This window comes from Mus pahari, chromosome 5 (assembly GCF_900095145.1).
Source record: "Mus pahari chromosome 5, PAHARI_EIJ_v1.1, whole genome shotgun sequence".
Taxonomy (NCBI): domain Eukaryota; kingdom Metazoa; phylum Chordata; class Mammalia; order Rodentia; family Muridae; genus Mus; species Mus pahari.
Genome location: NC_034594.1, coordinates 72587851 through 72611583, shown reverse-complemented (window position 1 = coordinate 72611583; position 23733 = coordinate 72587851). Strand labels below are relative to the sequence as shown.

Sequence of the window (23733 nt, the reverse complement as noted above, 5' to 3'; positions counted from 1 at the left end):
ACAACACAAATGACTAGACTTGTTTAAAAATGTAGAAAAGTTCTAACTGATTATGGCAGGCCCACAGACAAACACAAACAAACCACCCAAACAACAACAACAACAACACAAGTGAATGTTTAAAGGCAAAGAAGGAGGTAACAAAAACCAAGAAGAATCCTTAAATATCTCTCATACATACAATTGATGATCTGTCTAAACAGGGTATCTTGTACTGAGTCCATCTTACATCTTGGACTTGTAAGCATGAATGGAAACTTACAGGCATATTTAATGCACCATTTGGATAAATGTATTTTGGAAGGATTCACAATAATTAAATTTCTCTCAATGGTCTAATTCAAAATAATTTCAAGTTAATACTATTCACTTCATTGTACAATATTAAATAAAAGCAGTGACTAGAAAATTGAGACCACTAGGCAAGGGTCTAGTTGTACAAATGCCAGCCCTATGAATAGTATTTTACCTAGTGAAATCTTTCTTAAGTATATTTTCACAAATGGAATGATTTCTTCACTTTAGCAATAGATGTATATACTATATCTATCTATGAAATTATTCTAGGCTCACACAGGATTTAACAAAAATATATCTTCTATAGCATTTACTTGATTTATTTATCAACTGACAGTTTAAGAGCAGTAGTTGCCTGTTTATATAGCATATACTGTAGTAGAAATGAGGATGTCGGTTCTTAAACACTCAGCCCTTAATCTAAAGCTTTGCTTGTATTCCAAATACAGGAAGAACATTCTCCGTTTCTTAGATGCAGAACGCGACGTATCTGTGGTCAAGAGCAGTTTTAAGCCTGGTGATGTCATACACTATGTGCTGGATAGACGCCGGACACTAAATATTTCTCATGATCTGCATAGCCTTCTGCCTGAAGTTTCACCAATGAAAAACCGCAGGTTTAAGACCTGTGCGGTTGTTGGAAATTCCGGCATTCTACTAGACAGTGGATGTGGAAAGGAGATTGACAGCCACAATTTTGTAATAAGGTGAGCATCCTGCTGTTCTTTGAGACTGCATGGATTTCAGCATCATTTTACCTAGAATACTGTAAGAAATGTTCAAATTTCACATTAACATTAAGAATGACTGAGAGCACCACCATTTATGTTGGATATCTATTATGGTGGTGTATCCAAACTACCCTTTATTTTGGATTAGAAATTTAATTACTGTATCTTTGAAAGAAAAGTCAAATACCTTGTCACACTTCAAAAAAGATTTTAAAAATATGCGCAAGAATAAGTTAATTATATTAGTACTTACCAAGACAATCAATAATTTCTTATACTTCTTTTAATCTTTAATGCTTGGTTTTAGACTTCAGACAAGGGAATGAGATGCTATTTTACATATCAAAGCAGATCTGGCCTCCAGATTCTCCCAGCATCCCTCTGTCCCTACCTGGCATACTCTGGCCCCAACCTTGAACTTTCCAGCCCAGGGGCTGGGCTACCCTTCCCCCAGAGGTGCCTCCCTATATAATCCAGACATGGGGTCTCCCTCTCCCTCTCCCCCCTCCATCTCCCTCTCCCTTCCCCCTCACCCTCTCTCCTCCCATCTCCCCTCTCCCCTCTCCTCTTCTTTTCCCCTCCCTTCCTCCATCCCTGCATCTGTGCCTAGGCCCCTTTCCCTCTTTCTCTCTCCCTCTCCTAACCCCAACCCCTTTCCTTATGGCAATGTCCCTGGCCTTGGTCCATGGGCCCAGTGAACTCACCAGGCCCACTGCAGCTTCCTGATAAACCTTCCTTTAGTATAACCTAATCATATTTTATTGGCTCATTTCACCAGCAGCTGAGAAATAAACCATCATTTAGTTTTATGTAACTTAATTTGTTGACTGAAGATTACTCTGTGGTGCTGTCACAGACATAAATACATTTTACTACTTATTATTAATTGCTTTGCAGCTTCAAAGAAGCTACACTTGTGAGTTTGTATCTACTGTACTGAAACAACTTGGCTTTATTACTCATTATTTGTTCTACTGAAATTATATGATTACAAATTTAGTTTTCTCACATAACTGTATTCATTTGGTATCTGACATATCATGTGTTTGGTTAACCTTTTATTAACTTAAAGATGATATATAAAGACATTAAGCAACTTTTAATGTCCATTTCTAGTACCTGTATGGTTTTTGTTATGTCTTAGATGCTTAGGAGAAATGGTGATTAATCCAAATAGGCCTCACTTTTTGAGGGAGTCTGAACATATGCACGTCAGGGTAACTAAGCTGACATAGACTATTTTTAATGCTGGTAAGACTGCTTTCTATGTGACAAGTGCCTGTCACCAGTATTGATCCCCCCCCCCTTTTTTTGGGGGGGGGGGATTTCGAGACAGGGTTTCTCTGTATAGCCCTGGCTGTCCTGGAACTCACTCTGTAGACCGGACTGGCCTCGAACTCAGAAATCCACCTGCCTCTGCCTCCCAAGTGCTGGGATTAAAGGCATGTGCCACCACTGCCCAGCTAGTATTGATCACTTTTATATCAACTCATGGTTGTCACTTTCTTTCATGGCTTTGTTATTAAGTGCTACTGACTTTTATATTATTATTATGGTAAATAAAAACACATATATTGTTATCTAAGCTTCAAATTCTTTTTCATGGCAGAGGTCCATGGGAAAGATTACAGTTGTCATAAAGTAGCCTTGTCTGTCACTGTCCTTAGTGTTGGACTGTTAGCACATCAGCAGTTTCTATAAATAATATCTTTGAGTTGAAAGATTCTCTTGTAGTTAAGACTTAGTCCTTAGCTGGTCTCTAGTTGCATGCTTACTCCTTTATTCTGACAGTAGACTACTTACTTGCAGCATCTGAAACACTACCACTACTGAAATCTGTCTCTGTATGTTTGCCTTTGAATTTAAATATGCAAACACACATATATACCTACATATTCTGTTTTTGTTGAATTTCCATTTTATTCTAGCCATTTCATTCATTTGAAGTTTCTTTTGTTGTTGCTGTTTTAGTTGTTTTCCAAGACATGGTTTCTCTGTGTAGCCCTGGCTATCCTGAACTCATTTTGTAAACCTGGTTGGCCTCAAACTCAGAAATCTGCCTACCTTTGCCTCTCAAGTACTGGGATTAAAAGCATGTGTTACCACCCTCAGCTTTAATATTTTGAAATTAAAATATAATTACATCTCCTCCATATTCTCTTTCCTCCCTTGAAGCTCAGCAATGTTCTCTCCTGCCACCTCTTTCCATGCCTCTGCAGTCGCTCTCTGGCCCCTGGCTATTGTTGTTACACATATACGCATGACCTTGTGAGTCTGCTTTTGTTGTTGTGAGTCTGCTTTTGTTGTTGTGAGTCTGCTTTTGTTGTTGTGAGTCTGTTTTTGTTGCTTGCATGCATATGTTTTCAGGGCTGACCACTTTGTACTGGAAAACCAATAAGGGGGCTCATCCTTGTGAGCCGAATTTACTCAGCAGTCTTAAATTGTGTGCAATCCTTTTCTAGGGTAGAGACCCAGTGAGATTTTTACTTTCCATGCTGATGTGTGTCTGTGTTCAGGTCTTACAGAGTTAGTCACATTGTTGGAGTGTCACAGTGTAGCATCTCTTCGATTTCTAGGAGATAAAATCACAACTGTCTCTACTCCTCTGACTCATATATTCTTTCTGTTCCCTCTTCCTTGGGTTTATTAAGCCTTAGATGCAAAAGTTGTTTGTTTCTGTTATATCAGAAGTCTGTATCTGTGATACAGAAAACTCCAACTGATGGTTTTCTGTAATGTTCTTCTTTAATGAGGGATAAGGGCTACACTTTTCTGTGGGTATAAAGATATGCTTTAGAGTGCACTAAGGAATTCTGCTGCTTTAGCAAGGTGGTGTGTAAGTGCTAGTGGGATCCATTACCCCTCTAACTCTAGGTGGTTTTCTAGATTCTAGTATGAGGTTTGATTTTCCTACTGTTGTTAGGCCATAAGTCTAATTAGACAATTGTGTTGGTTACCATCAACATATGTATAGCACTACTGTACCTTTTGGGATATATTGCCACCCTGGTCATTATTGTGGTTCATACAGGTAGGACTATTCATTACATCCCTTTTTTGACAGCTTGCATAGTAAATTCTGGTACTATAAAAGCTAGACTCCAAGGAAGTTTTCATGGTATAGACAGCCAAATCTATTGAATATTTTGTTCTAAATATGGGGAGTACATAGCAATATGGTCCTATAACCTCTGAGAGACAGCCAAAGACAAGAGGATATATATATATATATATATATATATATATATATATATATATAATGCAATATGTAATATAATATATATTTTTATGTTGAATACAATATACATATGTAGAAATACAAATACATATCTATTCTTACATTTATATCTATATCTATATATACATATCCATATGCATATCTATCTCTATGGCCTAAAATTATATGAAGTTATAACATTTGGGCTGCTAATATCCTCTATAAAATCCATTAACTAATAAAAACAGCATGTCAAGCAAATCTATGCCTTTATTGGTTGTATTCACATCTAGAATACATAGACTGTATCTTTCTAGGGTAAAAGATCATAGAACTGCTATCTCTTGTCTTTATTTCAACTTGTTTTTGCACAAAAATTATATGAAGAACTCTGTTGACTGACTCATCCTTCTCATGAAAACATTTTCAAACTTACAGTATTATAGTTTCTCAAAAGAAATTTGTAATATGTAAGTTATGAAACAATTTTTATAAAGTTGAATTTACATAAATTTAGTGTTCTGTAGCCTCGAGCCAGTCTGCAGGAAAAAGGCTAATGTGTATGTGAGTATTTGAAGTCTTTTCATAACTGATTTATTTTTCTAAGTTGCTCTCATCTCTGTTATATTATTCCCTTAAGATCACAGAATTTTTAAAGATGATAATAAAACTGGGACAAATCTATTGGGAGGTACAAGTCAACTATATATTAGATTAACATTGAACAAAGATTTTAAACAACCTTTCAACATACAAATAATTGACTGCTCTTTGGGTATTTAAGTTGGTCAAGCCCCTTAGCTCTAGACATTTAGAAGCATTTCTGTTCTTTGTCAAACTAAGCTTACTTAATGTTTAGAAGGAATTTAATAACAAACTATATAAGCTCTTTTTGCATTATTTATAAAATAAGGCATGTTCATAAAGGAAATGAAAGAAGCATCTTAATAACCTTTCTCTCCCATTTTACACATTTTTATTAATTTCAAAAATAGAAGTCAGTGTACTCCAATTCTGGGTATATTGTGAAAATATTGTTCAGATTTTTCTGATTTTTCCCAAGAGAAAAAAATTATCCAACTTTTCAAGAAACAATTTTAAAAGTGCTCATTTTAGAAATCATCCTGCTTTCTTTTTTTTTTTTTTTTTACAATGTTATTAATTTATTGAAAATAAACTTTCTAAGAAATTCAACACAGTTTTACATTCATATCTCCAGTACTAAGAGAAAGGATTCTCCCTAAAACACTGATGGAAACTATCACTATCCTTTCTAAGAAAAGACATACTCTTTGAAAGGATAGACATACAAATGCATNGTAATAGTCCTAGGGATTGAACCCAGAGCCTTATGCAACATGCTAAGCAAGTACTCTCAGTTACATTTTCAGCTTTTGAAAAACATACAAATTTTTCACATATTGGTATTCATTAGGGGTAAGCCCTCAAATATCTCTTAAGCTCAAAACCATGTTCAGCCATAAATTTCTGGTTTTTATCACCACAATTTCAGTTCATTCTTAAAAAGAGTTAAAACTCAAAGAACATTTAGGTAAAATATCAATAAGGAAACTCAGTTATTTTTAAACCTTTATAACAGAGAGAAGAAGAATGTAATTTCTATCCCAATACCAAACTTATGAGTAGGTCATAAACAACTATAAACCTTTTATAAAGAAACAAAAGAGTAAGTTCACATTGTATTTGATTTTCTGGTTGGCATATTCACTAGCTTTCTTGAGCACTGCTCACTACCAAGGAGTTCACACTTGGTACTGACCTCATTCTACATCACAACCAAGCCAGTGCAATACACCATCATCACTATATCATACATTATTTTGCAGGTCTAAGTTAGCATTCTCTAAATGCATCTACTTGGCTTTAAATTATGGCCCCACTTTCAGGTTTTAGCATACAAATGAGGCAATTAAAACAAGCAAATATCCACCAGGGTATTTCAATCAGGTCAATTTCTGGCTGTTTCCTCTGAATTATTCTAAATGGTCATTTTTTTTTTTTTTTTTTTTTTTTTTTTTTTTTTTTTTTTTTTTTTTTTTTTTTTTTTTGGAGCTGCAACTCTCACTTTTAGATTATTNTTCCCATACCCCTCCCCCCACCTCTGTTCCCCTACCCACCCACTCCCACTACTTGGCCCAGGCCTTGCCTTGTGCTAGGTCATATATCATCCTGCTTTCTAAAGGGGTCCATTAATTTAATAGCAGTTCAGTTCATTCCTTTGGTTTATTGTACTAGAGATTTGTAGGGAAGGCATTTGGTATACTCTACAGAATATTTGAAAGAACATATTTGGAACCTGATCTCAATACTCAGGGAAGGAAAGTAGTAATTTATTAAATGAAACAATAAAGAGGGTATTAGCGATTGTTTACCATGGAATACCAGCTGGTTTTGCCAAGGATCTCTTATCAGCTAAAATTTATTATTCTGAATAAAAAATGAAAAGAAAGTAAGAATAATAGATGAGAAAAAAAAAATTTCACTTGTAAATAAAGACGGTTACCAACAGGTATGCCATGCTGTGTCCTGCATATTATGAATGAGAAGAAATCATTCAAACTAGTGCACTGCTATTGTGTCTGCTCCTGTGGCTGAAGAAGTAGGCTCTTCTAGTAGCCACACTAGTTCTTCTTTGATTTTGTTTGAAATACCTAGGAAAAAGAAAATAAGTAATTATGGCAGAAGTAAAATGACCAAATGTAACTGTATTTTCCCATAGAGCATGAAAGTAAATTGAATTTACCCCAAAGATACTGTTGTGTAGTTGATAAGTGAAGGATGTGGGCATAAGAGATTTAAATACAGAGCATGGCACACAGGCTAGAGACTGAGATAGTGACAACCTTAATAAAAAAAGAATGAACTTCTCTGCACTTTTGAAAAGGATCAGTCTATAGATATTTGGTTACTTCTTCCATTACTATCTTTCACTTAGTATACTTCTTTTGTTTTTAACAGATTCAATATGGTTACTCTTAGATATCTTGATTCTGGTAGTAAGCCTAGGAAAACTAAATTCTAATTTGTTTCTTGAACAACAACAGCAAAAATCATTTGATAATGTATACTCCTCTCTGAGACCCTGCTTCCTAGTTGTTGTCCTCTCTATAATATTATCACTCATGGGCACTTCACAAACACCTCTGGAACTTTATTGTTGTATTGTTGTGCAATAGCAACATTCTTTCCCTTAAATGTCCAGAAAATTATTTGGCTAGAATTTATTGAAATTTTCATTCTTCCTTAAAATACTTTCCTGTCTATATTGATCTGGCTAGAACTTTTAGACTGTTTCAGACAAACAGTCCACTTGGTGATACATTGTATACCTACAAAGTGGTACAAATAGTGAGTTGATGCTTTCTTTGAATAGCCCAGCTTCCCGTGCTTCCAGTTTCTTTACTTGTTTCCAAGTATCCCTAGTGTATAATAGGTTTGTTGAGAGAGAGAGGAATTAGGTCTACTTTGCTTCCATAGGGCACTAGATAATTTAGTAAGTTCTTAAGATTGAATTTGCCTAAGCATCATGTTTAACCTGATCTCTGACTTTAAAAATAATAAAAAATTTAAAGATAAATCTTTATTTGAAATCAACTATATTTTTTATTGTTTTCATATTTGTATTAAGAAATAAATTAAGACTTTTATTAACTATGCATTATAGTATATAGCATGGAACACAAAATTTCAAGTAGTTTTCTGCTGGGAGATTAAAAAGGGAAAAGTAAATGGTATAAGTGTCTTTATTGTGAGCTGATGCTGACTATAAACCTGATTATCTTCTGATAAGTAAAAAAATATGCCCCAGTTATTTTAAAATCATAGAAGGCATCGGAGAACATACTGTTACTGAAAATGGAACTCACAGAAACAATTTTTACAATTAATTAATCCATTGCTTTAATAGTAATTTCAGGTAGATATTGGACCAAAGGCACCTTTGATCAGATCATTACATAATGAAAATGGAAATAGAAAGTACTACAACTATTTAAAACATGTTTAATAATTTTTAAAAATAAAGATTACATATGTATATGTAGTAGTGTTTTAAAAAAATAATATTTAGTAGAAGATTAACTGATATCTCAGGAAAACACATTCAGATATATAGATATGTGGAACTTTGCCAAATTCAAGTTGATAATATCTTCTAAGAACCTTAAAATTATTCACATTTGACACTTTTAGTTTTATAAATCCTGTTTTGTTTAAGCACAAAAGCATTGTTGGAGTGCACAAAAAGAAATTAAGAAATCACTGGATATTAGTCATTCTACATGTAGTGAAAAAATGAGGTAGAAGAACCAAAAATAATAAAATATAAGGTTTTTCAAGGGTCATAAGGTATCATGTGATTTGGGGGTTATTTTTCTTTTGGGTTCATAATGAAGATTACATGAAAGAGGAAGTGGCAATTTTGGAAGTAGATGCTGAAGAAAAATTATATGGTATTAATTATTTCCATGACATTTTGAAATATCACAAGAAAGATCCTTATAGTTCTTTGGAGTTTTGGTTTAATTAATTTTATTATATTTGTATTTGATATAGATGAAGAGGAATAGATTCAGAATGCTAGACTTAAGCATCTATAAATGGAAAGAAAACACGGTAGAAGCCGTTTTTTAAAGCCCTTCAATAAGGGTGAGTAGAGGAAGCAAGTTTGCATTTTAGGTCAGAGCAGAGAAGGAGAAAGAAAATTGATTCATCGTGACACAAAATTTCTTTTCTGACACAAAGTGCTCCCAAATGTCCAGTTTACTAGCTCTCCCATAGATTTAAAAATATGGTTTCAGTTTTTATTTAAAACTAAAAGATTCACCTATTATACTGCTATGCAAGGATGCTATATTTAAAAACTTTGATCCAAAGCCAAACAAAAAATTTCAGTACATAATAGCTTTGGGTTTTTAAATAATTTCCTAAGTATCAGTCACAAAAGTATGAAGAGGTATGCTGAAGTAGATTTATTTAAGGAAAACAAATGTCTACATTCAGAGAGCAGAGTCTGGGGTAAGGGTATAAGCTCATGAAGTAATCAAATGCAAGTTTCTGTATAAGGCAATCCAGAACTGCAGCACTGATAAAGTAGAGGAAGAGGAGGTATGCAGTTGGGAAAGGTTCACTTAAGGGGGCTGTGTCTGAGTTGAATGGTGAAGAGCAGCTGGCAAATAAAGAAGGGGCAAAATGCAGACCGATATAGTCTTTGTCAATATTCATGGACAAGTAGAGTGGTTTTAGTGTGTCAATGCGAGAGTATGTTGATTAATGGGATCTCTTAAGACTGACTAGGGTGGTGGTACTTGTAATACAGAGCAAAAGGGCCAACGAAGATTGACCTTACTTTTACACATGTTCAGGGAAAACATTCATCAAAACAATTGTAGGAGAAAATGTGAGGCTCATAAAGATGTTTGAACCAATAACGCAATTAACTCAAAGGGAATACAATTGATTCAGATTGAGAAGGAATTATCATACAATAATAATCAGTACTGTGTTAGCAATTTGATTTGGTTTTTCTCAAATTTAAGAATATTTGTATATATACAATGAGATGTTTTTAGGGTTAGATTGTTGTCTGAGCATAGGACACTTATGTCTTAGATACCACCTTTTAAAAATTGCCTGAAGGTATTTCTAGTAAATTAGCAGAGCCCAGCATTTGACTATGATGCATCACTTGTAATACCAGGAAGATATCAAATGGCTTGCAGGGTTTAGAGCATTTAGGCTTTATATTTCAAGGTTGTTCAAAAGGTAATGCTGAAAACCATGGGTACCAAGATGAGATAAGAAAAGAGGGATAGATGTGAGGAGGAGACAATAAGAAAAAGATGATCAGCAAGATGAGCATGAAACTCTAAGGAAAGGTTAGACATTTTATGACATATATTACATATGAGGTTGATCATGGAGAATTTGAATTTGTACTGAGTCTTAAGGGGCTTCACACACAGGTCAACCTTGGATACTTCTTCACTTACTCAAAAGTTTAGGGCTTCTTTGGAGTCAGTATATGGAACAAAAAACAACACAACCTTCTTTCTAGTCAAATCCCACCAGTATTTTCCACACAGACTAAAAACATTGAGAACAACAACAACAAAAACAACAACAACAACAAAACATTTAGAACTTTGAATGGTAAAGATAAGTCAGGAATGTTCTACATTGAGACACATTAATTGTGTGTCTACTGTGAAACTAAGAACATCTCTAAATTATGTCCTAACTTTTGGTGACACCATGGTAGACAGAAGGAACAATACCACTTTAAGCCTGATAATTTCAAAGGGCAGCAGTAATTACTCAAAAGTGTGGACTCAGACTATAAAATTTTATTTTTATTCAATGAAACCCAAAGTTAAAACCACCAAGTTTAAATGTATATGGTTGAATAGGTTTTTCTTTTGTGGTATATGGTCTAACCATGAGACTGTCTTTCGGTTAAGTTCTTTCTATATATATATAAAAAAATACATTTAAATATCTTGAAGACGAGTAACCAGGACACTCATGAGCTTTAAGTTAAATGCCTCAACGTCTTAATCAAAATTATACAACAATTTAAATCAAGTATTTATGTATTGCTTCTCAGATTTAATGTGAATTCAAACTAAACCATAGATATTTTCAAATAATATAAAGAAAATAATTTATATTTAATAGTTCTGTCTGTATTTAGGAGTATAATGACGGTTTCTAGGACAAATACAGCATAAAATGATTATTCAGCATAGTTATTCAATGAATAGATCGTATCCTTTGGATGACTTCTGATTAATACATAGTACGTTTATGTTGTGATTGTTCTAAATATAACTCATACACACAGAAGATGCCAATATTTATAGTTAACTGTCCCATTGTACTATACAGAACAACCACTAACAGGAAATAACCATTGAAAGGATCATCCTTTGAGAACAAAGAACTCTGGATTCTATTGTTGGCACAGCAGTTAAATGTAGTGTAACTCTGAACAAAGGAGACAATGAACACTGGGATTCATTTTCTTGACTCACCTAATGAGGAAGTTGAACTCAATGGCCTCCTGAACTCATTTCTGACTCTTAAACCCCGTGATTTTTCTATGATTCATGGATGTCTTTGCAACAAGGCCTGTGGGCTTACATTGTTTAGAAATGTTTCCTTCTTGTTACCACAGTTTATAGCCAAAAATTTTTCCCCATCAGCGAAGTTGTGGAAATAACACATATTGCTATGATCCCTAATCTGGTTCTTGTTTCTGTTGGTTCAGAAATGTTGCCTTCCTTCTGATGAACACCTCACAGCTGCCTAAGATGTAAAATCAGGATTGATCACATCTGTTTAGATGAAGAAAAACAATCCCAGCATTCAATGATTCATAGAGGTGTGATGTAAATGAGATGTGATTAAGTTCTAGGGAGTTCATAGATTATATGAAAGGTGTAAAGAAAAACCAGTAACTACAAGAATTACATGAAGAAAGAGAAGTAGTTGTACAACATCATCACTCAGGGAGGCTTTAGGGAAAAGACCTTGGCAATTTTCTTAGCAATATAACCTAGTTACTGTATCTGCTACTTTACTGGCAACAATTGAAATTCCTGGAATTATAAAATGCAGTTGTAAAATACCAATTGACTCATCTATTAGTAGAAATGTAAAAATATGAATTAATAGCCAGTATGATGTCAAATAATTACTGTTAAGTAATTATTTGGAAAGGACTTACAAAGATCAATTTTTTGAAACAATTCCTTATTATTAGTTAGACTGTTTTTAATTTTTATGCTCTCATGTCTCTGTGTGTGTGCATGTAAAATAAATAGATAACCTCTGTGCAGTGAATATGAATCCAAACTTTTAAAAATGAAAAAATACTAGCTTTAATTTAAAAAGTTCATTCAAAACTATGAACACTATACATAGGAACATTGTACCTAGTAAATAGTAATAAGGACTGGATTTAGAGATAGAGCACTGTTTTTCTACTAAGACTTATTTTCAATTTAAACATGTCTATGTGAGAGTGGAGGAGGTATACACATGTGTGAGGGGTGCCCACAGATGTCAGAGGCATTGGGTCCTCCTGAGATTGGAATTACAAGTGCGTGTGAGCCATTTAGCATCGATGCTGGGAGCTGAACTTGGGCATCTGCCAAGAGTAGCAAAGTTCTTAACTGCTGAGCCATCTATTCAGGCCAAAGAACTTCTTTTTAATTAAGTATTGAATTTTTGAGATTTCACGAACCATAGTTTTATGTATTAATACTTGCATTATTGCACTGTTGTGGATACTGTATTGATTGTTTCTGTTTGTTTTTGTAAGGTAGAATATATTATTTAAGTACAGAAAACCATTTCCAATTTTAAGTTTGGAGATAACTTTGGGGTTCAATGTTTTTGATTCAGTGTGTAGTTTGAACCCTTGTTTCCAAGATTTGCAAATCTTTGGGACATGTTTTTGCATTAATAAAACATGATTACTAATTCTTCATCAAATATGTGACTTTAAGATCTCATTAATTCACACATGTACCATCTGGTACAAAGTTGCAACTGATTCCTTTATGTTTAGTGATTTACATAAATATCAGACAAACAATAAAGTCAGGAGTCAAAAACATAAAATCTCATAAAAGATAGAAGTTAAATTTTGTACAAAGATTCACAAATGGAATCATATTATGATAGTGATTCAAGTTTAAAATATAAGTAATTATTCCATTAATTTGTTCCATTTATGCTGCTAGTGTTTTATTCACTCAATGAAATGTTAAAAAAAAAAAAATCCACGACTATCCAGCTTTAGATGGCTTTACAAGTATTATAGGTATAAAGGTGTATGTTATTTGGAGTTTCAGTTTTATATGCGGAGTCATATATGTAAAGAGGAATAACACAATAACAATACCATGGCAGCAGTAATTGAAATAGGATAGAACATTATTCAAAACAAGACAAAGGAATCCATTATAAAAAGGAAACTTCTGTATACGATGGTGATTCTGGTAGGAAATGGAGAAGAAGCAGCACTTCAACAAATTTCTCATATTTCCCCATCAACATGCTTTCATTTTACAATTAATATTAATTTTACAAATCAACAGTGCCCCTTGATAGCTGTGCTTTGTACATGCCTTGTTAATGAAATATTTTGCAGGAATATACACTTCTTCTTTAAACACTTTTAGTTTTGATTATTAATCATTAACATCAGAAAGCTGTTATAATTTTAACTTTGCAAATACACCCTTTTAATTTCCTTAGATTCTTCAGATACAATTTTTTTTATATACAGTTTAGGAAAATTGTTCCAATTTGGAATGCTTAATTTGGTGCCCATTATATTGAAGCTGTTTCTCACCTCCTTAATTATCTGCCAAGAAGATTTCCAACTCTTGGGCAATTATTTTTAATGTAATAGATTTTTATCATATCTCAATATTGTATGTTGATATGTGAAGTTTGGTACAGCAGAATTCTGTATTGAATAAATGAGGATTTGAAGTTTTGCCTTTAAAAAGCACACATTTTAAAAATGCGAATTGTAACTTTTATTGTCCTTAGCAATGAACTAAGGTTATTGTGCAGACAGCTAACTCAAATCTTGAGAGATAGTCAAGGAGACTTCAACATTTCCCTAGTTGGGTATTGCTATATTTGGATAGGGTTTGTATGGGTGTTATATGTTGGTTGATTGATTTTCAAAGTGAAGATTTCGAGAGGTGTGGCTCTATCAAGTTTGATAGGTCTCTGGGGAGTTGCTTCTGCTACAGTGATAAATACTGACCAAAAGCAACTTGAGAAAGACTCAGTTTATTTCAGCTTGCAAGCAATGTGTACCATTGATGGAAGTCAAGGCAGAAACTCCAGGCAGAGTCCATGACACCCAGAACCTGGAGGCAGGAACTGGAGCAGAACCCATGAAGGAACACTGTTAAGTGACTTTATATCCATTGCTTGATCAGCCTGCTTTCTAAGATACCTCAGGACCACCTGCTCATCTATGGTGCAACCCACAGTGGACTTGATACTCCCACATCAACCTTTAAACAAAATGATGTCCTATAGACTTGCCTCCAGTCTAATCTGATAGTTTCATTTTCTCAGTTGCGATTCTGTCTCTCACATAGCTCTAGTTTTGTCAAGTTAACAAAAACACTAATCAGGATAGATGATTGTTAGAACCTTGCCCTCACTTTCCTCTGTCTCTCCTTCCTTTCACAGCTTTGTGTAGTTCTTCAGTTTCCTACAGTCTCTAGAAATGATGGATTATCTAGAGGGTGTATTTTTAACTAAAGGAAACTTCATCTGTGCAATTGTGAAAGCCATCAAATTTTCTGGACTGAAAATTTTGGTGATATGGCATTTTTTTGGTACTCCATGTTCCTTTCACCTTTCATCAATGTTCCCATAAGAAATTCCACTAAACACCATGATAGATAGTAGAATAATTGATTTAGTCTATCACTGGTGACCTTCCTGGAATAAATAGGAATTTCCCCACAGGTCCCCTGAAAATGTTGCTCATAAATGATGTCTGTAGAGAGGCTAGTGGCTGATGGCATCACAGGGATGTGAATAAGTGTGGAAGAAATCACACGATGAGGCAGAAAGTCAAAGCAACCAAGGGACCAGGCTTGAAGTTTTTCTAAAAGTTCAGTTTCCCTGGAATTAAATAGATTCTTCAAAAAGAAGCAAAATAGACAGGTTTTAACTGCTACAATTTAATAAAAGGGAAACCCTAAAAATTGGAATTATTTTATAAACTGTAATTTATTTTCTACTTATCATTACACCTAGACCGTGTTTGGTAATATTTAGATGTCAACTCTTCTTAAGAATGTACTGTGATTTACAGGGTTTTTCATCTTGGTTTTGCTTTGCTTTGTTTTGAGTGGAAGCCTTTACCAGTTCTGAGCACTGTCTAGTTTCCTTGATTGGCTATGAATGATCCTGCGCACACCTATAGAATCAACTTATCACCTATAATAGGTACATTGATGTGCCAGGTCATAGATTTTGTTTTAACTTAAACAATTCCAGATGCAAGGTTCTTTTTTAAACCATCATGGTCTACATTAATATCACTTCTGAAACCATTAAAAATTACCTTTAAAACTAAAGTTGGCTCATCACTTCTTTGTGCACAGCACAGAAATGCACATTGAAAACAAGATGAAGCCTGAATCCCAGGTTGGAGACATAGCGTTGTGCTGAACAGCATTTGTTTCTCTTCTAGAAGACATGAGTTCAAATCACAGCACACACCATGGGCAGCAGACAGCCATTTGTAGCTAAAGTTCCCATAATTCTGAGCTCCCTGGCCTCTGTGGTGCCCTGCACTCATCTGCATATACCTGCATGCAGACATATACACCTACATAAGATTTAAAGGAATAAAATTATGATAATAACTTGAAGAGGTTATGCATAGAATGAGAAGAACTGCTACAGGCTTACACACTGAAATGCTTGGGTCCCAACAATGTGATAGCATTGCTTTATTGGCCATTCTCAGTACAAGGTCAAAGATATGTCTTTTTCTTAAATGGTGAATCTAGGAAAAGTTACTCGTTTTTTAAGAACTATGTTAACATCTGGGTAGAAATAGGCATTTCAAAATCTGGCTTGAAACATAAATAGTGCTTCTAAAAATTTGAGAGAAGTGCTTGTGGTTTGCTGGATGAATACATCCACATACAAAATATATCAGATGACGGTTATCATTTTGTTTTGTTTTCCTAACTCACTACTTTTTTTTCTACACAACTTGCTATATTGGCCATTTTCATATATAAATTGATGTATAAATAAATAATTGAGAGTAGGCTAAGAAATGAGTGCATTCGGGTTTTCATAAATCATCATAAATGATAAAAGCAGGTATTAATGCTAATTTTAAAAATGCACAGGACATTTAATTTTCACATTAATGGTTAATATATGCATTGATATGCATAGAGCAATATAAATGGTATCGTATATATGGATCAAAGTAATGCCATTAGAATATCAGATATGAAAGTGTATATGCAGAGAAAACCATGGGAAATCTGAAGTCTGTGATGAAATCCATCATTAGAGTCTTGGATGCAGCCACTGACAATTTGAGTTAGGAGAACAGCATGATCAAATGTGTATCTCACTAGCAGGACATCACTGCTAAGGCAGAATTCCTAAGACAGAGGTTCTTCAGAGCCAGGACTTTGAATATAATGTTAAAATGGTGAATTATAAATAATGTATTGTACATCATTATCTACTCCCGCTGTCTCTCCCACTACTGCAATTACTGTATTAGGATACAGTACAGTAATTAAAACGATTATACCAAATTTTCATAAAGTATGGGAAGGGAACACTGTCGTTTCCTATTCTAATCTACTATATTCTTCAATTCTCCAAACTTGCTCATGCATGGCCCCAAATTAATTCATGATCCACCAGTGTATCTAGCTTAGTGAACAAAATTAATTAGGAGCTAATTGCTATAATAGTTCAAAGAAATGTGAGGGTGCCTCACCCTAGAAAATATCAATAGGACTAAAGAAGACCGAATGTATTTAGGGAAATTTTTTCTGCAAAGAATTTTCAGATATTTGTAAAGGATGAAGTATGAGAAGAAAAGCAACAGGGCGGGGGGTCCAGGCCTTTCAGTCCTGTTTGCATGCAACTGTTTAAGATGCCTAAGCAGCATACTACTGGGATAAACACAATGTAATGGATGTGAAGTTCTTGTGACATTAGAAATAGAAATGTCCTTGCTTCCACACTTGTGACCTTATATTTTCCTGGAAGCTCAGATAGTATGAGAACATCTGTATCTTCTGAGAATTACACTGTTTTTCTGGGACCTACAGTTAAATAAATCATAAACGCCACGTAAGAACACATTTTTAAGTTTCTATTGTAGTTTCAACACATGCACACACACATGCATTCACAATGGAAAAGGATATTTAAAAATATTAAAACACTTTTCAGTTTCAAAGTTTTCTTAAACAAGCCACTTAAATGTCAAAGCAGTGCAGTTTTGACAAGTATTACATGATATTCACTAAAAGCCAGACATCTCAGAGATCCACTTCCTACAAGATTTCTACTGACAGCATGGGACTCAGTATATTAACACTGAATTGCGAAGGAAAAATATAGGTTTTTCTAGTGTGGGTAATTAGAATGGCAACAGAAATATTCTACAAATGTTCTTTTTCTCTATTTAGTACAGAGAATATTTTTAATGTCATAAATTTCATGCTGAAGCAGAACTTGCTTCTGTGAAAGAATAGCAACTTCTCACCAGCTGTGATCAATGGAAGAGTTCAGGACTCAGACAGTCATGGCCAGAGTATACATTTAGACTTACTGAGAATTCACTGCCCACTTCCCAGCCCCAAGTGTGAAACACATCACTTATGACCCTAAAAGTTCCAAACTGTTATAATTTTGTTTTTATGTAAAAAGGATCAAGGTTGTACACCTATGCAGGAATCCCATACATTATTTTTAAATTAAATATATACAGGTATAAATGACTACATAGAATAGGACATGATGATGATATGTACCAGAGGCCTGAATGAAATAGCCAGGCATTCACAACCATTTTAAACATTCCAGTGTGGGGGAGTAGTGTGACCTTAGGCTGTCTAGCTTACAGGTCTACAGGAGCCCTGGAGTGTGAGTAACTACCTAAAGTTCATCTAAAACATTCTACTCTAGACTAATTATGACTTTTTCCAAATTATAATTTATTTATTTCTTTACTTATTTATTTATCATTGTTTAAACAATTCTGTTACCATTTTCTCAATTACAAGCAAGAAAGAAGACATCTTCCCTGGACTACCCTTGTGAATTTACTTAGTCTAGGATTTGAGACTTAAGTCTGAAGTTCCACTCTTTCTAGTAAATTCACAAGCTTAACCACGAAAGTTTTGCATTTGTAAAGAACACCGAGATAAATTCTGGAACATAAGAATATAAATCTCCCTTATTTGAAGGCTTATGAGTGAGGATGCTCACAAGTAACACATGTGAACAAATGAGTGAAGTCAGTTACAAAATCACTACAGTTATAGCAAAAGTCTAAGCAAGATGGACCTGTGATTGAACAGCGGCGAGTGAAGGGGAGGGTACCAAGGAGCATTGGCAGAGTCTATCTGAGGCTAAGAAAACAGAAGAGTGTAAGAGGGAAGAGTGTAAGAAGCCTGTTGGATGCTCTCATAGTCGGGGGTAACAGAGGTGAGACTTATAGTCTTGGGGAACAGTAAAGTGGTCAAGAAGAGGAAAGAACACTCAATAGTGTTTTTCTGTGTACCTGCTCAGCTGAAGGTTTTCAGGGATCACACAAGAGGAATTCAGAAGCTGATTGGACCTCATGCTAGAGTTTCTTACAGGTGGAGTTTTCTCTCACCATGCTAATTGCAGGGCTAGAATGAATCATTCAGCTCACTTAAAAGGCAAGGTGCACACCGACAACGACATCTCTAGAAGATGGTAGCGACTGCTAATGGAAGCTAAGTGGTGACTAATTCAACGTTTGCTGTTCTCTGGGACTTCTAGAAGTCCGACTCACCAGTCTTGTTATATGGAATGAATGCGCTTACATAGGAAGGACGTGTTCTCAACTGCAAAATGAAAACCAAGTGGTTAGTTTAATTCTTTTGATAGCTCTGTGACCAAAAGTGTTGCAAAGAGATGTTCCTGTTTGTGGCCTTAAACAATAAGAGGAAGCCTTGAAGAGACGGAGATTTCCAAATGTCGAGGAGTACTCTGACAGTAAAAAAAAAAAAAACGCTTGTTACCATTCAGGACTGAACAGATCTGTAGAGGTTATGGCATTTTTACCCTCCTTACAAGAGAGCACTCCCCTTCTAAGTTACTAAGAGATGGTCAGCTGTTTTCTACAAACAGGAAAAGTGAGAGTAGAAACAGAAAATCAAAAAACAAAACAACAAAACAGTTCTCAGAGAACATAGACATCAGAGGAAGAGGACGAGAACTTCTTGTATTCCTTGCTTTCTAGGAATAGCACTCTAACAGTTTGGTATTTGATTATTAAAGATTTTTTTTTTTTTTGCAGCTATTGTGCGTGTGACTATTGATGAGTGAGAGAAGAATATTCCCTGAGTTCAGACCATGAGCCTCTCAGGCAATGAGGACAATTAGCAGCTACACTATGAGTTCTGCAGTCTGTTAGCATTTCAGATTTTCCTTATATTGCTGAGACACACGGAGAAAATGGCAGTTATCCTTTATGTCCAATGCTGCTCAGCACACATCTTTCATCGCTATGTAACCTGTTGTTAGGTTTAATTTAAGGAACATAATTTTTGCCAACCATTGTCCACATTGGGTCTCCACTCCCCTTTTTTCTATTGACTTCTGTCTTTCAATCTCCCTCAATCCCCGTTTTTAAATTTTTCTTTAAAAACAAATGCTGATTGAATTAGCTATACTACTTAAAATTATACAGGGCCCAAGGAGAAATATGATGAAAATGAAGCTTGACTTTGATTAAAACTGTGGATGTGCAACAGAATATTTTATGATGTCTGCCTGATCTCCCAGATTTTGTCTCTTAAAAATGCTAATGTAAGCAGTCTGGTTTTGACCTTATCTATAATTGTGGAACAGTTTTTCTTACTTAAGTGCCTTGATTGAAGTCCTAAAAGAGGTATACATTTACTATTATACGCATATTGCTACATATACTTCACAGAATATTTTGACATTTTTATTATCTGTCATCTAGTAAACACATTTATTTCAATATTAATTAATTATTCTTTCATCATTTACATTGCACACATTTTAGAAATAATATCCAAGCTTTTAATAAGATAAAATTCTGCAAGAGAGGAATAGAAATGCAAATATTCATTATATAGGTTTTAAACTAAACTCCATAAATAAGATTTCCTTATCCCTCCCACCAAAGAGAGCCAACTTGCATTGAGAAATCTCTAGATGGGGGGGGGAGTATATCAGAGAGTAAGAAAAAAAAATTGACCTCCTTTTTGGTCAACATATATTGGAGTCAGTAATGTGATGGGAATCACATCCATTCTCACCATCGGGTGCAAAGGAACTTGTTACCAAGTTCTCTCTTTTGCTTTGGTACTTCACCTTGCCCAGAGCAAGTGGTAAGATAAAAAGCTTAAAATGTGCTTGTCCTATAGACAAGCCAAGACAGATTTGCTTTAATTCATTTTTATACCAACGGGAGTATATAACAGCAGTGTCTTTATCAGGTTATTATTTGAGAAGCACAGCATGCTATGCACAAAGCCAATAGAGTGGTGTCTGGCACATGATAAGAGTTCCTGCTCCACAAATGTTCTCATAATCACAATAAAGTGCTGTCTTCATTCATAAGTTAGTGAGTTTCAATGTGACAGCTTTATTTTCCTAATTATATAAACTTCAATTTGTAGTTTTATTTTTCAGTATAATTCAGCATGTGAATGACCTTTTAAACTTGCCTCATTGCTTATTGAACCACTTTGTCTAATTATGATATGTCTATACAGAATATATAGGTACATATAATTTCATGGATTATTTTCTAAAGTGTACTTCTATAAAGGAAATTTTACAAAAGAACAATTACAACCTTGTAGACTTAAAATATCTCACCTACATTTGCCCAGGTTTGAATTAGACTGTAGTGATACAGAGGAATAAAGGTGAAAATGAAGATGGCTTCCTGATAGTTCAAGTTAATGTCAAACCTGGATAGATAGCAGATAATATTTAGCATTTTATTTTATTTCAGTAAAGTACTTCCATCAGTTGCTTGGCATACTCCCATATAGGATAGTCCCCTCCAGTTTGTCAAATAAAATTATTCTACAGTATTCTTGTGATCATTGCATGCGTGAATTTCCATTTTTGTTTAATATATTAAAATGGCAGTCTAATATATTTCTTAATGTACAAAGTTTGATCAGGAAATCAAAAGTTTGATTCATGAGACATTAGAGACCACTCTTCTCAATGCCCTCTTCAGTAATGTAAAACAATACCTGGGTTTGTGAAAATGATTTTGTCTATACTCATCACTATCTTTATTTTCATGAGATGTCATGTTTCTATTCATTTATATCCAGTTGAGTGTTTTGCCAATTGTAATATTAAAAGCTACCTTCACAGTGGTATATATTTCTATATGTTTGTATGTTTGTATGTCACCAACCATACTTAAAAAAATACACATATTTAAAGTGAGTTTCAATGTTTTATTTTATGATTATGATTATGATTATTTTGGTTTTTCGAGACAGGGTTTCTCTGTGTATCCCTGGCTGTCCCGGAACTCACTCTGTAGACCAGGCTGGCCTCAAACTCAGAAATCCACCTGCCTCTGCCTCCCAAGTGCTGGGATTAAAGGCATGTGCCACCACTGCCCGGCCCATGTTTTATTTTTAATTACACCTTGTTTAGGTATAACAGTACCTGTCTGTAAGTGAATATGTTAATCATATATAAAAAGTCTTATCAAGTGGTCATTTGAAATTTACTAATGCATGAAAAGAATTTTCTTCAAAAATTTTGAGGCATTTGATTTAACTGGATTCAAGTCTATTTGGACCATCAATCCAGGAAGTACAGAGGGACTGACAGAGAATATATTTTTATTATACAACCAATATGGAGAGGATAAATGTAATGTCTAAAATCAGACAGATAGAAGAGTTGCTCTGACCCTTTACTTGACACTTCAAGCTGTATAGAAGGTTTCAGACAGACTCACAGGCTTCCTCTGAGGGAAAAAATAGAGAAAAGTCACTGTTTTGACAAATGATAACACTCATTTGGGCTGAGAGAGTAGTGTTAACTCAAAGAAAGTTAGGTGGCTTTAGTCATAGCAGATAAAGAAATAATTATGTACAGCAACTTGTTTGAATATTAGTCGCAGGTGTAGAAAAATATCATCTACTGCCTACTTAATGCTGTTTTTTTAAGTCAAGTGGACTTTATATAAGTATCTAACAGCCACCAATTACACAGAATACTATCCTTTACCTAATTGTCTTCAGTGATTAATTCTGTACATAGTATAAACTTGAAAATAATGCAACTGGAGTAAATAAACAGATGGCTAAAGAACAACCCATATTTTGGTTAGGTATTGGTAATATCTAACCAGTATCTATCTATAGATATATATAGATATTGGTAATATCTAACTATATTTGGAGTCTATCATATCCATGGTCATCAAAACAACAAGGGAGGCATTTTGAACACAGTGCTGAGTTTGAATACTGAGCTCTCAATGAATGGATAAATGGCAAGTACCCTATTTATTTAGATTGTAGGAAGAGAATGTAAGGAAAATGTTGAGGTTGACAAGACCACAATGCACCTTCTTATCAAGGAGTTCCATGATCCTTTAGAATTCAAACAGGTAGCAAGCATTGTTTTCTTCATGGATTATGTGGTAAATAGTTTATACAGCCTTGAAAACATGAAAACATTTTCACTTAACATGAGATGTGTAGAAAAACAATCATATAATTATGGGATCACAGAAGAGAAGTCAAATTCTTAAAGTTGGAGTCATTCTTACTCCTGCCAATGCTGTATCAATGATGTAGGACCAGCACCAACAGAGAACTTATAAATTAAGATCTCTTGTGTATATGTCTCTTACAGGTTTTATTTGTCGAGAATAAATGGGAAGTACAAATTTTGATTTGATTAGAGACAAAGGAACTCACAGTTATTAACTGCCTATACCTGTGCAGTAGTTCGGCTGAAAAGAACAACAACAAAAAGGAGAGTTTCATTTTGAAATTGGCCAACACTAAGGACATTAAGAATAATCTGAGTAACTTTACGCAGCAGCTCATAAACTTCTGAGCCACCTTCTGTTTAGTTCTGAAAGCTTCAGTTTCAAAGAAAATAATTCGAAAGACTGAAGCTTTTTACTGAGAAAACAATTACAGCCTTTCTCTCTCAGTGAATGAGCTGCTCGCCAATGTGGAGTAGTACGCTGAAACGCTGCTAAGGAGCTCCGCTGGTTCAGTATAGTGGCTTATTTAAAATTTCTTTGAATGTATCACATTTTGCTAATTGCATAAGTAGATGTCTGGTTTATCCTCATAGTCATTTGTTGCCTACACGTAGACATGGTTCTATTCTTCATTTCCAGTAGAATAAAAGCATGCTACTCACTCCCAGCAGAGTGACAAATTGCCCTTTTTTAGCCAGCACGAGCTACATTCTATGATGTATCTTTCTGTCTTATTTTCAATACATTTACTGTCATTCTTCTTGAAGTCTTACGGGACTATGTTCAAGTTGGCAAAATACTGCACATGAAATTATTATTTATTTTTCTATCTCTAGTTGTTCTTCCATGGTTTCATTTTTGACGTTATGATATAATGACGTCTTTCCTCCTCTCCTTTGCTCCATCCAAACTCTGCTATACACCCCTCCCTGCTTTCTTTCATA

At 34.6% G+C, this 23733-nt stretch overlaps 1 protein-coding gene across 1 annotated transcript in view; it reads left to right on the top strand.

The window, feature by feature from the left end:
- St8sia4 (ST8 alpha-N-acetyl-neuraminide alpha-2,8-sialyltransferase 4) overlaps positions 1–23733 on the top strand; it is an 82314-nt gene that overhangs the window by 13117 nt on the left and 45464 nt on the right. Inside the window, exon 3 of the mRNA XM_021198500.2 lies at positions 747–1004. Within this exon, the coding sequence (XP_021054159.1) occupies positions 747–1004 (258 nt within the window). The remainder of the gene's footprint in view (positions 1–746; positions 1005–23733) is intronic.